The sequence below is a fragment of the Salmo trutta genome, chromosome 4, assembly GCF_901001165.1.
Source record: "Salmo trutta chromosome 4, fSalTru1.1, whole genome shotgun sequence".
NCBI classification, from domain to species: domain Eukaryota; kingdom Metazoa; phylum Chordata; class Actinopteri; order Salmoniformes; family Salmonidae; genus Salmo; species Salmo trutta.
This window is the reverse complement of record NC_042960.1, coordinates 43,873,524-43,888,139: the sequence shown is the minus strand read 5'-3', so window position 1 is coordinate 43,888,139 and position 14,616 is coordinate 43,873,524. Positions and strand designations below refer to the sequence as shown.

Genomic DNA, 14,616 nt, shown 5'->3' with positions numbered 1-14,616 from the left:
AAAAGTATGTGGACACCCCTTCAAATGAGTGGATTCGGCTATTTCAGCCACACCGGTTGCTGATAGGTGTAGAAAATCGAGCACACAGCTATGCAATATCCATAGACAAACATTGGCAGTAGAATGGCCTTACTGAAGAGCTCTGTGACTTTCAATGTGGCATCGTCATAGGATGCCACCTTTCCAACGAGTTAGTTTGTCAAATTTCTTCCCTGCTAGAGCTGCCTCGGTCAACTGTAAGTGCTGTTATTGTGAAGTGAAAACGTCTAGGAGGCTCAGCCGAGAAGATGGTACGTTACACAAGCTGACAGAACGGGACCGCCGAGTGCTGAAGCGCGTAGTGTGTAAAAATGGTCTGTCCTCGAATGCAACACTCATCACGAGTTCCAAATTACCTCTGGAAGCAACATCAGCACAATAACTATTCATCTGGAGCTTCATGAAATAGCCTTGTGTGTGGCTGCTTAGCCATGGAAACCTAAGTATCGCAATGCCAAGCTTTGGCTGGAGTTGTGTTAAGCTCGCCACAATTGGACTCTGGAGCAGTGGAAACGTGTTCTCTGGAGTGATGAATCACGCTTCACCATCTGGCAGTCCAACGCGCGAATCTGGGTTTGGCAGATGCCAGGAGAACGCTACCTGCCGCAATGTATAGTGTCAACTGTAAAGTTTGGTGGAGGAGGAATATTGGTCTGCAACTTCTTTTCATGGTTCGGACTAGGCCCCTTAGTTCCAATGATGGGAAATCTTAGAGCTACAGCATACAATGACATACTAGACGATTTTGTGCTTCCAACTTTGTGGCTACAGTTTGGGGAAGGCCCTTTCCTGTTTCAGCATGACTATGCCCCTGTACATAAAGCAAGGTCCATACAGAAATTGTTTGTCGAGATCGGTGTGGAAGAACTTGACTGGTCTGCGCAGATCCCTTACCTCAACCCTATTGAACACCTTTGGGATGAATTGAATTGGAACACCGACTGCGAGCCAGGCCTAATCGCCCAACATCAGTGATCGACTTCACTAATGCTCTTGCGGCTGTCCACGCAACAATGTTCCAACATCTAGTGGAAAGCCTTCCCAGAAAGGTGGAGGCTGTTATAGCAGCAAAGGGGGGACCAACTCCATATTAATTCCCATGATTTTGGAATGAGATTATCAAATAGCAGGTGTACACATACCTTTGGTCATGTAGTGTATGTGTGTCAATGAGGCAGATATGATTGTGTTCTGTGAAACAAACTAATGCCCCACCGTACTGTGATGAACATGTAGATACAGTACTTCACTGTTGCTGTTGTGTTATGGTGATGTTAGAGCTGGTACTATGTTGGGTAATTTATAGGAACTAAACAGCAGTATAATTTCTAGTATTTCTCCCCTCCCCCCAAAATGAAGATTGATATGACATTGAATCTTGGTACTTCATTGCCAACAAGCACTGTGACCAGAGTAATAAATGTGACATTTTGAATTGCTCTCAACCCTACACTTTGTAATAATATTTTGTTTAGTCAAACCCTCTTAATATTCCCACGGGCAACCATTGTAACCAGAGATTGAGTTGATGCGTGGTCTAAGCCATGCATTAAACCATAGTCTGTAAACTGTCCTTTAAAAAAAAGAGAGTTAAATTAAATGTGATTGCCAAATTATTTCAAGATTATTGCTATTATTTGAAACAGCTGAGTATTTAACTCTTTATCCAATGTTATCACCAGTGCCAGAACTCTCAGAAATAAAAGTGTCAAAGAGCTCTATTCAGTCCCTATCAGTGTACAGCGTGATTGAAATTTAAAGGCAATGTTCCCGCATTCGCGGAGACTGCATTCACGGTATACGCTGCATATATCCTCAATGGGAAATGACCTTTACATTTCTATCACACAATTTGTAACGCTTAAGCGATTGAATAAAGCCCAAAGTCTCTGTTATCAACTCATTAGATACAGTATCAGCTACCCATTATAACAAATTTCCAATTCTGCAATGTGGTCTCAGAGCATTTCATATTATTCTGTAAGTAAATCCGAGACACTCCATTTAGTATGATATGTTATGTTTCGTATGGTATGTATACATTTTTTGGTCTATGAGACCAGTATGGATTATTATGCATCAATATCTACCCCAAACTAGAAGGCAAAAGCCCACCTGACCTGTTTTTAGCGATAAACACATACAGTCTGAAATTATAGATTGAATTGGTAACGTGCAAATGGCCTATTTGAGAAAACATAACAATGATAACCTTGTATTTGGTTTTGTAATCTGCTGCCATTTGTACCAATTGATTTAGTAGTTAATTATAAAGTGCTATCACCATGAGTTACTCATGAAGTGCACCTTGCCTTGAGCACCATAATCAGGACTGGTCTCCCAGGTGAAATATCTATGGGTCAAAGGATGCAGGGCAAAGTCCTGCCCAGGTGGCTACTGTCCAAAAGCACATCAGATACATTTCACATATTACTATCAGTAGTACAGTACCAGTCAAATGTTTGGACACACCTAATCATTCAGTGGTTTTTCTTTATTATGACTATTTTCTACATTGTAGAATAATAATGAAAACACCAAAACTATGAAATAACACATATGGAATCATGTAGTAACTAAAAAAGTCTTAAAAGTAGCCTTCTTCAAAGTAGCCACCCCTTGCCTTGATGACAGCTTTGCACACTCTTGGCATTCTCTCAACCAGCTTCACCTGGAATACTTTTCCAACAGGCTTGAAGGAGTTCCCACATATGCTGAGCACTTGTTGGCTGCTTTTCTTTCACTTTGTGGTCCAACTCATCCCAAATCATCTCAATTGGGCTGACGTCAGGTGATTGTGGAGGACAGGTTATCTGATGCAGCACTCTGTTACTCTCCTTCTTGGTCAAATAGCCCTTACACAGCCTGGAGGTGTGTTGGGTCATTGTCCTGTTGAAAAACAAATGATAGTCCCATTAAGCGCAAACCAGATGCGATGGCGTATTGCTGCCGAATGCTGTGGTAGCCATGCTGGTTAAGTGTGCCTTGAATTCTAAATAAATCACTGACAGTGTCACCAGCAAAGCACCCCCACACCATCACACCTCTTCCCTCATGCTTCACGGTGGCAACCTCACATCAGAGTAAGTGAACAGAGATCATCTGTTCACTTACTCTGCGTCTCACAAAGAACCAAAAATCGCACATTTGGACTCATCAGACCAAAGGACAGATTTCCACTGGTCTAAGTCCATTGCTTGTGTTTTTTGGCCCAAGCAAGTCTCTTCTTATTATTGGTGTCCTTTAGTAGTGGTTTCTTTGCAGCAATTCGACCATGAAGCCCGGATTCATGCAGTCTCCTCTGAACAATTGATGTTGAGATGTGTCTGTTGCTTGAACTCCATGGAGCATTTATTTGGGCTGCAATTTCCGAGGCTGGTAACTCTAATGAACTTATCCTCTGCAGCAGAGGTAACTCTGGGTCTTTCTTTCCTCTGGCGGTCCTCACGAGAGCCAGTTTCATCACAGTGCTTGATGGTTTTTGCAACCGCACTTGAAGAAATGTTAAAAGTTCTTGAAATGTTCCTTATTGATTGACCTTCATGTCTCAAAGTAATCATGTCTTAAAGTATTAGGGCCATCTTCTGTACACCACCCCACCTTGTCACAACACAACCGATTGGCTCAAACACATTAAGAAGGAAATAAATTCCACAAAATAACTTTTAACAAGGTACACCTGTTAATTGAAATTCATTCCAGGTGACTACCTCATGAAGCTGGTTGAGAGAAGTGTGCAAAGCTGTCATCAAGGTAAAGGGTGGCTACTTTGAAGAATCTCAAATATAAACTATATTTTGATTTGTTTAACACTTTTTTGGTTACTATGTGATTCCATATTTGTTATTTAATAGTTTTGATGTCTTCATTATCATTGTACATGTGGAAAATAGTAAAAATAAAGAAAAACCTTTGATTGAGTAGGTGTGTCCAAACGTTTGACTGGTACTGTATATATTTATACAACCTCCCATAAACTAGCTACAGCATTAGAGCACAACCCTCCAGGGGTGAGCAATCTACTGTACGTACCCTTTAGCTTACATTTATGCGTTATCAATCACAGGGCGGCAGGTAACCTAGTGGTTAAAAACGTTGGGCCAGACACCAAAAGTTCTCTGGTTTGAATCCCCGAGCCAACTATAGAAACATCTGTTGATGTGCCCTTGAGTAAGGTACCTAACCGTAATTGCTCCTGTAAGTTGCTCTGGATAAGAGCAGCTGCTAAACGTAATGACCAGGTATTGAGTTGCACCCACCCCTTTTGCCCTCGGAACAACCTCAATTTGTCGGGGCATGGACTCTACAAGATGTCGAAAGTGTTCCATAGGGATGCTGGCCCATGTTGACTCCAATGCTTCCCACAGTTGTGCCAAGTTTGCTGGGTGTTCTTTGGGTGGTGGACCATTCTTGATACCCACGGCAAACTGTTGAGTGTGACAAACACAGTAGCATTGCAGTTCTTGACACAAACCGTTGTGCCTGGCACCTACTAGCATACTCCGTTCAAAGGCATTTGAATATTTTGTCTTTCCCATTCACCCTCTGAATGACACACATACACAATCCATGTCTCAACTGTCTCAAGGCTTCAAAATCCTTCTTTAACCTGTCGACCTCCCCTTCATCTACACTGATTCTAGTGGACTTAACAAGTGACATTAATAAGAGATCATAACTTTCACCTGGATTCACCTGGTCAGTCTGTGTCATAAAGAGCATGGGGGTAGGGGGTGCAACTCAATATTAGGAAGGTGTTCCTATTGTTTAGTATACTCAGTGTATATACAGTGGACACTCACTTTTTGGTGATGTTTTCCTACAAGATGTGCAGTTGCCCTGTTCAGGCTTACACCACATGATACAATATCACCGAAACAGAGACTGGTTAACTCCATAAAGCCAAAGCAAACTTGGAGAATTACAAACATGTTACAAATAGGTTATATGTGTCTTATAGATAAATATGTTAACTGTGTTAGAGCTGTGTAGCTTTCATAGTTTCCTTGGAGGTCTCTTGCGGCTCATCGTCTCTGGTTAGGACTGGGTTATCATATATCTCCAGACTCTTCTTCCTCTCCTGCAAACCCTTCTCTTCATCCTCAGAACTCTGGCAGCACTTGCAGCAGCAGCAGCAGTGAGCGCCGCAGAAGGCCATGCCTGATGTCACCACATGGTCCCAGGGGGCCATGGAGTGCAGGGGGCGGGGCAGGAAGTCCCAGTCACGCAGCCCGCTGGGCAGGTACTGAGGACAACGTGCCTGCATCAGGTTAACAACGATGATGAAGATGGCGAGGACAACGATGGGTACGGCCACCCCAACCAGGGTTTGCCAGCCGGCCAGGGAGAGCCCCAGGATGGTCAGGGGCATGAGGAAGAAGCAGAGTAAGAGGTAGAGCGCTGCGAACCAACGGTACTTGGCTGTGTGGTTCCCCAAGGCTCTGGCCAAGCGGATGGGGATCCGAGTGAAGGGGATGGGGTACCACAGCAGAATCCCCGCTATGTTGAAGAAGAAATGGCACAGTGCAATCTGGAGAGGAGGAGATGCAAACAGGGTGAGTAAGACTTCAATAACACTGATGCATACGGAGAGAGTGGACAGAGAGCAATATGAAACTGCCATGAAAATAAATGATTACTACAACAAACCTGCAGTGAGTTGGCCAGTGTTTCTCCAGGAGCAGCCATAGCAGCAAGAATAGCAGTGGTAGTTGTGCCGATATTTGAGCCCAATGTCAGGGGATAAGCTCTCTCAAGGCTAATAACACCAATACCTGTGGGGTAATTGAGAGAACGATTACATTATACTGAAATAATACTTGAGTATATGCTCTCTACATTAGTCAGTAGGTTTGGATGCAATTGGAGACAGCTAAAGGTAGGTGGATAGATAGAAGCTAAAAAACTACTCACCAACAAGGGGAGTGATTGCAGAGGTGAAGACAGAGCTGCTCTGGACAATGAAGGTCATTCCTGCTCCGACCATGATGGCAATGTAACCAGTGACCCAGCCAAAGGGGAAAGGGAAGTCTGAACAGACAAGACACAGCAGGTTAAGCATTTGCTTGGCGACCACAGTGAACATTAGGATTACTTTCAACATCAACATCAAAGTGACTGTATGGATCACAGCATAGTTGTACCTGATCTTGGTCCAGAGCACCTGAGGTGACCTTCAAGCTGCAGCATGGCTTTACCAGTGTTGCTCATCAAACATCAAGATGTACCACTGCTGACTATCAAACAGGATGTATGTTCTACCAGTATTCTGAGTAGATTGAGAAGATAGCCAAATGTCTGCTCACCTGTGTTGAGCACCTTCTTGATGACCACAGCCACCTGTCCCTTAAGCATGGAGTTGAGCAGCTTGACAATGAGGATGAGGCAGGTACAGAGGATGAGCAGGGACAGGGCCAGCAGAATGATGCCCACAGCCAGGTCAGGCAGGTTAGCATAAACAAAGATATGGTTGCCTGCATGGGAAGATGCCAAATATTATTGAAGATTTAAATGGGACAAAGGGGCGATAACAATGAAAGATTAGAGAGAAGGTAATTAAACTTTAGTGAGATTAGAAAGAAGGTAATAAATGTAGTGATCTTAGAGAGAAGGTAATACGATTAGTGAGAAGGTAATTTTTCGGTCCTGACATTTTATTTATTTATTTATTACACCTTTATTTAACCAGGTAGGCAAGTTGAGAACAAGTTCTCATTTACAATTGCGACCTGACATGACTTCCACAGATTTTATGGAATAGATAGGAAGAATGGTAATCGCACTCCACACTGCCCTTTCTCACCTGGACAAAATGAACACCTATGTGAGAATGCTGTTCATTGACTACAGCTCAGCGTTCAACACCATAGTGCCCACAAAGCTCATCACTAAGCTATGGACCCTGGGACTGAACACCTCCCTCTGCAACTGGATCCTGGACTTCCTGATGGGCCGCCCCCAGGTGGTAAGAGTAGACAACAACACATCTGCCACGCTGATCCTTAACACTGGGGCCCCTCAGGGGTGTGTACTTAGTCCCCTCCTGTGCTCCCTGTTTACCCACGACTGCGTGGCCAAACACAACTCCAACACCATCATTAAGTTTGTTGACGACATAACAGTAGTAGACCTGATCACCGACAACGATGAGACAGCCTATAGGGAGGAGGAGAGAGAACTGGAAGTGTGGTGTCATGGACAACAACCTCTCCCTCAATGTGAGCAAGACTAAGGAGCTGATCATGGACTACAGGAAAAGGTGGGCCGAACAGGCCCCCATTAACATCGACAGGGCTGTAGTGGAGCGGGTCGAGAGTTTCAAGTTCCTTGGTTTCCACATCACCAATGAACTATCATGGTCCAAACATACCAAGACATTCTTGAAGAGGGCACGACAAATCCTTTTCCCCCTCAGGAGACTGAAAAGATTTGGCATGGGTCCCCAGATCCTCAAAAGGTTCTACAGCTGCACCATCGAGAGCATCCTGACCGATTGCATCACCGCCTGGTATGGCAACTGCTCTGCATCTACAGAAGGTAGTGCGAACAGCCCAATACATCATGGGGGCCAAGCTTCCTGCCATCCAGAACCTATATAATAGGCAGTGTCAGAGGAAAGCCCATAAAATTGTCAGAGACTCCAGTCACCCAAGTTATAGACTTTTTTTTCTGCTACCTCACGGCAGTGGTACCAGAGCGCCATGTCTAGGACCAAAAGGCTCCTCAACAGCTTCTACGCCCAAGCCATAAGACTGCTGAACAATTCATAAAATCGCCACTGGACAATTTACATTGACACCCCCGCCCCTCCCTTTTGTACACTGCTGCTACTCACTGTTTGGTTGTTACCTATGCATAGTCACTTCGCCCCCACCTACATGTACAGATTACCTCAACTAGCCTGTAACCCCGCACACTGACTCATTACCGGTGCCCACTGTATATAGCCTCGTTATTGTTATACTTATATTGTTACTTTTTATTATTACTTTTTATTTTAGTCTACTTGGTAAATATTTCTTCTTCTTGAACTGCACTGTTGGTTAAGGGCTTGTAAGTAAGCATTTCACGGTAAAGTCTACAGTTGTTTTCGGCGCATGTGAAAAATAAAGTTTGATTTGATTTGATTAGTCAACGTGTTTTTTTCCCCCATAGCTTCTACACTTAGCTCTGACGTGTGGTGACCCAATGTAGGGGGTTACATTACAACAGGATTTGGTCCAAGTCATAATGAGAGCAGTGACCCTTTCCCTTGTTTTGATTGACTGATTTCAGATCCAAGCGTACAGGTATTCATTTTGATTGGCTGTGTCAGACTTGGGAGCGCTGGCCCGTCATTTGGCCTTGAATGGGCCTTTTGAGCAGGTGGAGAGGGTGGGGGAGGGTATTTGAGCAGGCAGAGGGGGTGAAATGAGGATATGTGCCGAGTCACTTTATAGACTGAATGGAAGTCATTGTCCTTGTATCATGTGGTCTTGCCTGGCAGTGGGGGGGAGGGGGGGTTCTCAGGTTTCACAGAATTTTGGTTTAGCGTATCTGGCAATTCAAATTGCTCTGTAAAGACCTTTGTAGGGTCATGGGCTGTTCAGTGATTGTGCTGTACTTACATCTCTCTAGATTGATTGTTTCAGTGACATTTATCTGGGTCAATGTCTTGTTGCCTTCCACCCAACAGAGGGAACCGGTCGTGCAATTGGCAGCTGAGGGAACTGTTATATTCACAAGAGTCTAAAACAGAAGAGAATAAAAACAAAGATGATCTATTATATTGACCAGATAGTCCAGTGACTGCTCTAACAATGAAAATACATCTCCTCAAAGAGGGAAGGCAGGCAGGAGGATGCGCGATCTTGTGAGACCATTCTAGCCTATGAGAGGGCAGATACGCATGTGAACAACAGGCACAACTCCGGTATAAAGTTGTTTTTTTCAAGGTTGCTGAAATGGTGCAGGTGTCCACTTATATCAGTGTATTCGTAACAACCTAACCATTACGAAACGTGTATTTGATCTAATAAGCCTCACGTAGCAAATTAGCAATGATTTTTTCAACCCTCTCTCATTTATCTCCATACAAAAATTCCTTATTTTCATGGACAGATTTGGGACCGAGTAAACCCTCTCGCTTCGCCTCTTCCTCACTGATAAAACACAAGCCAATACAGATAAAAGGCACAGTAACTTTGGCTATCACTAAGTAATGAAAACCTATGGAAACAATGACCTTAATGACGTTATGACTAGTAAAGAAGCATCATTTTATTAAGAAAATACCACCTTCATGATGACATGATATAGTATCAGTAAGGCACTGGAACTTATAAGTAGAATCACTTTGGCCAAACTACAAGATCTATCAAACATTAACCCTGAGAAGAGAGCTTAAGAGATAGCACTCTCACGTATACTACAACGTTATCTTGTTTTTACTGTCGGAAAACTCGTAAATCATCACAAAGTTATAAAAATAGCTCATTGCTTGACTCTCTGATTAGTAATTGCTGGTCATTGGAGGCTGCTGAGGGGAGGACGACTCATAATAATGGCTGGAACTGAGCTAATGGAATGGCATGTATTTGATACCATTCCACTCCAGCCATTACCACGAGCCCGTCCTCCCCAATTAAGGTGCCACCAACCTCCTGTGTAGCTGGTGTGACAGGCAGTGTTGGGGAGTAGTGAACTACGTGTAGTTCAACAAGTAATTTAATTACATTTTGCAGTAGCTTGGTGGTAGTTGAACTATATTCAAATCTAGGTAGTGTTTTCTGTAGTTAATTACTTTATTGCCATGTAACTGTGTAACTAGCTACTGGAACTACACACTACTTTTTTTGCTAAAAGAAAATAAAATATGGGTGAAGTACGCAATCATTTCCTTTCTTGTTCGGCATCAGACCTCTCTAATTCTCACATGAAGCATATCTTTGTGTTCAATAGGCTAAATTACACATTCTGTTATTATGACCCCAAAGTGATCTGTCTTGCAATTTGTAGCGATTTACATATAATAATTTCTCAATAAGTCATTTTCAAAGTACATTTAGCAAACTATATTTTTCTTAAGGGTAGCTTTAATGTAGCTCAACTTCTCCCAGTGTGAAGTAATTGGCAGCTTGGTAAACTATATTTTCAGAGTACCTTTCCCAACACTGGTGATAGGGTCATCGTTAATCTAAACATCTTACCGTGATTTTCTCTGTTTTGCACCAGATTTTGATCAAACTCTTGTTTCTGGCTGCTGGGTCACCGGTGGCAATGTCACGGATTACATTTTTGTCCAGCTAGAGGAAAATAAAGGTTTCAGACTAGTTAAAGATGATTTAAAACCTACTAAACTTCTTCATCAACTCAAATGTAATATTAAGCAGATGTTTCATAAATGTTTCGGACATGTTTCAGGGTTGTATAGGTACTGTATCTTGCTAGCTATATAAATACATTCTAATAACTTTCACTTCTCATATTGCGTATTTTGCTTTATAAGGTGAATTAGTCAAGCTAATGTGATCCACCTCACATTTCATATAGGGATTAATCAGATGAATTGCGATGGTAAAATGCTGATCCTACCTCTATGATGGCATCGGTGAGAGGGTCGGTGATGACGTTGAGCAGGTCAGGGGCGTTGTTTCCCCCCTGGATGTTGAAGGAGTCAATGACGATCTTGGTGAGTTTGTACAGGACACCAGTAGCTGCCTCGAGAGGCAGCAGGATTACCACAGACAGCCAGTTGAAGAAGTCATGCACTGTGGCACCAGCAAACGCCCTGGAGGAAATAACACACAGCTCACAATTTACCAAGCTTGATATTTTATTTCCCAGAAATGTTGCTCATTACCAATCAGTAAATTACAATGGCTTTTTTACGGTCCAAAATTGTGAAGTATACTTCTATCAATTGAGGCTGTTTAGAAACGTCTTGAGCTGACTGACAGCCGTTTTGCTATGGCTGTATTCATCAATCGAGCAAGAAGGCAATATTTTGAACAATGTAGTCATGTCCATATACAAATTTGATGATATCATAGTGAATTGACCTTCTTTATTACTTTACCCAAAATATCATGACATTAGTGATAGTCAAAATGTGTAAAATTTGTGAATGTATAAATCAACATTTTGGCCATTTAAACAGCCTGTGTCCAATCTGCTGTGAATTTTTTATTTTTTTTGCTTCTCCTGACGTGCTTTGTGTCTGTATCTGACGTAAAAAAGTTTTTAACTTCCACACAAAATTGCTTTACTTATTTCAGGTTTAAGTGTGTAGGTCACATTCTTTATCGTACAGCAATAAAAGGTATATATTTATAAACACCTGCTCAATAAGAATCCAATTAAATAAGTCATTTAAATATATTATCAGTAACTACCAGTACATATAATGCCTGAATTCGAGCACTGTAGTGTTATGAATCTTTAGAAAGTCATTCAGTTAGATGTACCTGCGGAACTCATTTCTGTCTCCTGCCTGCATCATGGCCACAATGGTGTTGGTGACTGAGGTTCCAATGTTGGCTCCCATAATGACTGGCACTGCAGACTGGACCTCCAGCACTATGATAAAGACACAGAGACAGAGACAGAGACAGAGAGAGAGAGAGAGAGAGAGAGAGAGAGAGAGTGTGAGTGAGTGAGTGAGTGAGTGAGTGAGTGAGTGAGTGAGTGAGTGAGTGTGTGTGTGTGTGTGTGTGTGTGTGTGTGTGTGTGTGTGTGTGTGTGTGTGTGTGTGTGTGTGTGTGTGTGTGTGTGTGTGTGTGTGTGTATACTCACATCCAGAAGACACCATGCTGACCACAATAGAGGAGGACGTGCTGGAACTCTGGACTAACACTGTGACCAGCACTCCAATCACCAGGCCAGCCACAGGGTTGGACAGCACCGCATTGTCCTGGAAGATGTCCCCGGCTGCCTTACCTATGCAGACACAGCGTAAAGGTAAGGCCAAATTCATCATGAAAACGTTCCATAAACGCTTTCATATCCATAAACATCTCATATTGAGATATTTTTTTATGGAATGACAGGACAATTGTAATTGTGAATAATATTACGTAATGTCATCAACATGAGAGGATTAGACTATCATCAAATTAGTAGAGTTAAAACCTAAGAAGTGACAAATACAGTAGGTCCTTATCAGGACCTGGTTGACAACAAACATCCGTTTTTATACTTTGATTTGGACTCTATATTATATCATATGATTGGATTGGATTACGTGCATCAACAAAGATTCAGTAAGATATGAAACCATAATATTCATTTTGTCAACTCTGACAGAGAGAGAGAGGGCAGGGTTTAATGTTACCTCCAACTAGCTGGAAAGCAGAGCTCAGAACGTCTAGAGAGCAAACGAACATGTAGAGAAATCCAACCAGCAGAATGAACTTGACAATCGCAGTCAGAACCCGCATAACCTTCCCTTTGGTATCCAACTCTGTTTCCAAAGAGAGAGATGAGACTGGATGAGGAACCAGATTTTGGTTGGTGTAGTCACACAGGTTCTCACTTAAAACGCCTAAATGTTCACCTCAGTGGAAGGGGAAAGAAGTGCACTTTGTAAGGAATAGGGTGCCATTTGAGAAACAACCATAATCTATCTCACCTGACCACTTGAGTCCATTGTCCTGCAGTTCAGGGAGGTTCCAGGGGTCATCCTCATACTTGTCCTCTGTAGAATATGCTGGCAGGACGACTGAGTCTTTGGGTGCCGTATCTGCATCATCTGTGGGATTAGGAGAATTGTGAGATGATGTTGCCTCTGTGTGTGGTGCTGCCTGATGGTGAGGTATGGATGTCATAGATGGTAAGGAGTAGCCAACTGTACATACCAAGAGTGGGAGAAGAGGTATCTCTGACTTCTGGACGAGGAGCCATTGCCCTACGGCAAATATGATGTACTTTACTTTAAGGTAAAACATGAAGAACATGTACTGTAGCAAGCCATCAAAGTAAATCGGAATAAGGCTAACCAGTTTTAACTAGAATGAATCAATTATTATTAAAAAGTTATTATTATTCTCAGAGGAAACAAAAACACAGTCCTTTTATATTGACACCTCTATTAAAGAGTTCCTGAAATGTTTATTTGTTCATCCTCCAATGCATAGCCAAGCAATCTTGTGCCTGTCACAAGATGTTACAAAATATGAGAATTATTCCTTTCAATTATGGTAAATTATTCCATGGGAATAACTTATCGTGATGTTGCTTTTCACGTCCACATTGATAAAGTCCACAGAGACATACAAATATGACTGTCGGATAGGGACCTACTATACTCAAGAAAACCATAAGAAAAGTGTAATCAGTAAAGTTCTCTAAGTTCTCTTTTCCAAGGATCAAATTGAGTTATCGCAAACAACAATAGGCTACAATAGTGGCAAAATAGGCATATTACTAGGCTAACTAATACAATGAATACCAATTATTCTAATAATAACAATTCTAGTTATTATCATCGTTATCTGGGCAACATTTGACAAAAAAAAAAGAAAGCAGGTAAAAACTGCAAAAAATAGCTCCCTTGAGAACAGTCATTGGCACCAAACTGTGTGTGAAGCTGAGTGTCAACAGAAATAATAAGCATTGAGGCTATAAGCGCATACAGCTATAGGTAGCAATTCCTAACATATCTTTGTTTGTTGTGATTTTGTTTTGTTGCTATATTACTTGAATTTGTCTTGTTTCTAATGTGGAGTATCAAGGGTAGTAATACGCACCTGAAGTGGAGGAGTAGTCTTTTGTAGCAGTCCTAATGAAAAGGGGATTTCACCTGAGCTACCTGGCTACCTGGAGAGGTCCTGCATGCTACTTATATAGCGCTGCGGCGGGAAAACCCGCTTCAACCTGACTGTTCAAAGTCCGTGGCAAAAAGGGCTCTCTGACAATAAGTGACCTTACCTTAGCATCCACAGTGAATGTAGGCCAGGCAACATCAAATGATCAGTGTATGACGGAATATTACTGCTCTGGCATGGGTTTTTAAAATGTTGTTTCCACTAGGTAAAAAGTAGGCTAATGACTGTCATAAACTTTTTTTTTTCTTTTTTTTGCTGGATGAGAGTAGCCTCAGTCAATCTCAGAACAGGCCAAAAAGAAAAATAGTAAATTAACCAGGCTTAACCAAATAACCTTGATGATTTCAAAATGTTTTTTTTCTTCAAACATCTAAAAAAGGCCAGTCTATTAGAATATTTGCTGCCTTGCACTTTGATAGAGAATAGACTAGGGTTGGCCTATTCAAATAACGGAAATTATAGAAGTTTTCACAAATGTTTGCACATTTAATTCAGGCCTTATACAGGTGTAGTCTATCCAGAATGTCTTTTTTAAAATCAGTTGAGTGGGTCAGTTGGCACATTTGTGCGTAATGTTCTCTATTTCTCTTCTGAATGGAGGAAAGCTGCTCTCTGGTGGTAGCTTGTGGAAAGTGTATAGGCTACCCAGTTCCCAGTAATACGTTTCTGTGGGTTAAGCCAAATCATGAACAACTATTATAGAAAAGAACAACAGTATAACGTGTTGTGGGTTAATCTATTCCTAAGATCGACATAGGCCTACTTGATCATGTTT

General features: G+C 42.0%; 1 protein-coding gene across 2 annotated transcripts; it reads right to left on the bottom strand.

Moving 5' to 3' along the window:
• Positions 1–4,764: 4,764 nt before the first annotated feature.
• Positions 4,765–13,869, bottom strand: LOC115192409 (sodium-dependent phosphate transport protein 2B-like). Of its 2 annotated transcripts, none has more exons than XM_029750886.1 (13): positions 13,764–13,869; positions 12,873–12,946; positions 12,647–12,766; positions 12,350–12,478; positions 11,812–11,955; positions 11,484–11,595; positions 10,612–10,807; positions 10,227–10,322; positions 8,646–8,766; positions 6,345–6,512; positions 5,953–6,069; positions 5,689–5,813; positions 4,765–5,569 (listed from the first exon to the last, which is right to left on the bottom strand). In XM_029750886.1, the coding sequence occupies exons 2-13, from the start codon at positions 12,916–12,918 to the stop codon at positions 5,018–5,020; spliced, it is 1,926 nt and encodes a 641-aa protein (XP_029606746.1). In that variant the 5' UTR covers positions 12,919–12,946; positions 13,764–13,869; the 3' UTR covers positions 4,765–5,017. The 2 variants fall into 2 exon arrangements, with proteins under 2 accessions (XP_029606746.1, XP_029606745.1); XM_029750885.1 differs by having other exon boundaries at positions 12,873–12,922; positions 13,764–13,868.
• Between the last annotated feature and the right edge of the window lie 747 nt (positions 13,870–14,616).

Coding starts and splice junctions, on each gene's coding strand:
- LOC115192409 (XM_029750886.1), bottom strand. CDS start 12,918: ATGGCTCCTCGTCCAGAAGTCAGAGATACCTCTTCTCCCACTCTTG. Junction 11,956..12,349: donor TGCTTTCCAGCTAGTTGGAG/GTAACATTAAAC, acceptor GTGTCTGCATAG/GTAAGGCAGCCGGGGACATC. Junction 6,070..6,344: donor CAAGAAGGTGCTCAACACAG/GTGAGCAGACAT, acceptor TTGTCTGTTCAG/ACTTCCCTTTCCCCTTTGGC.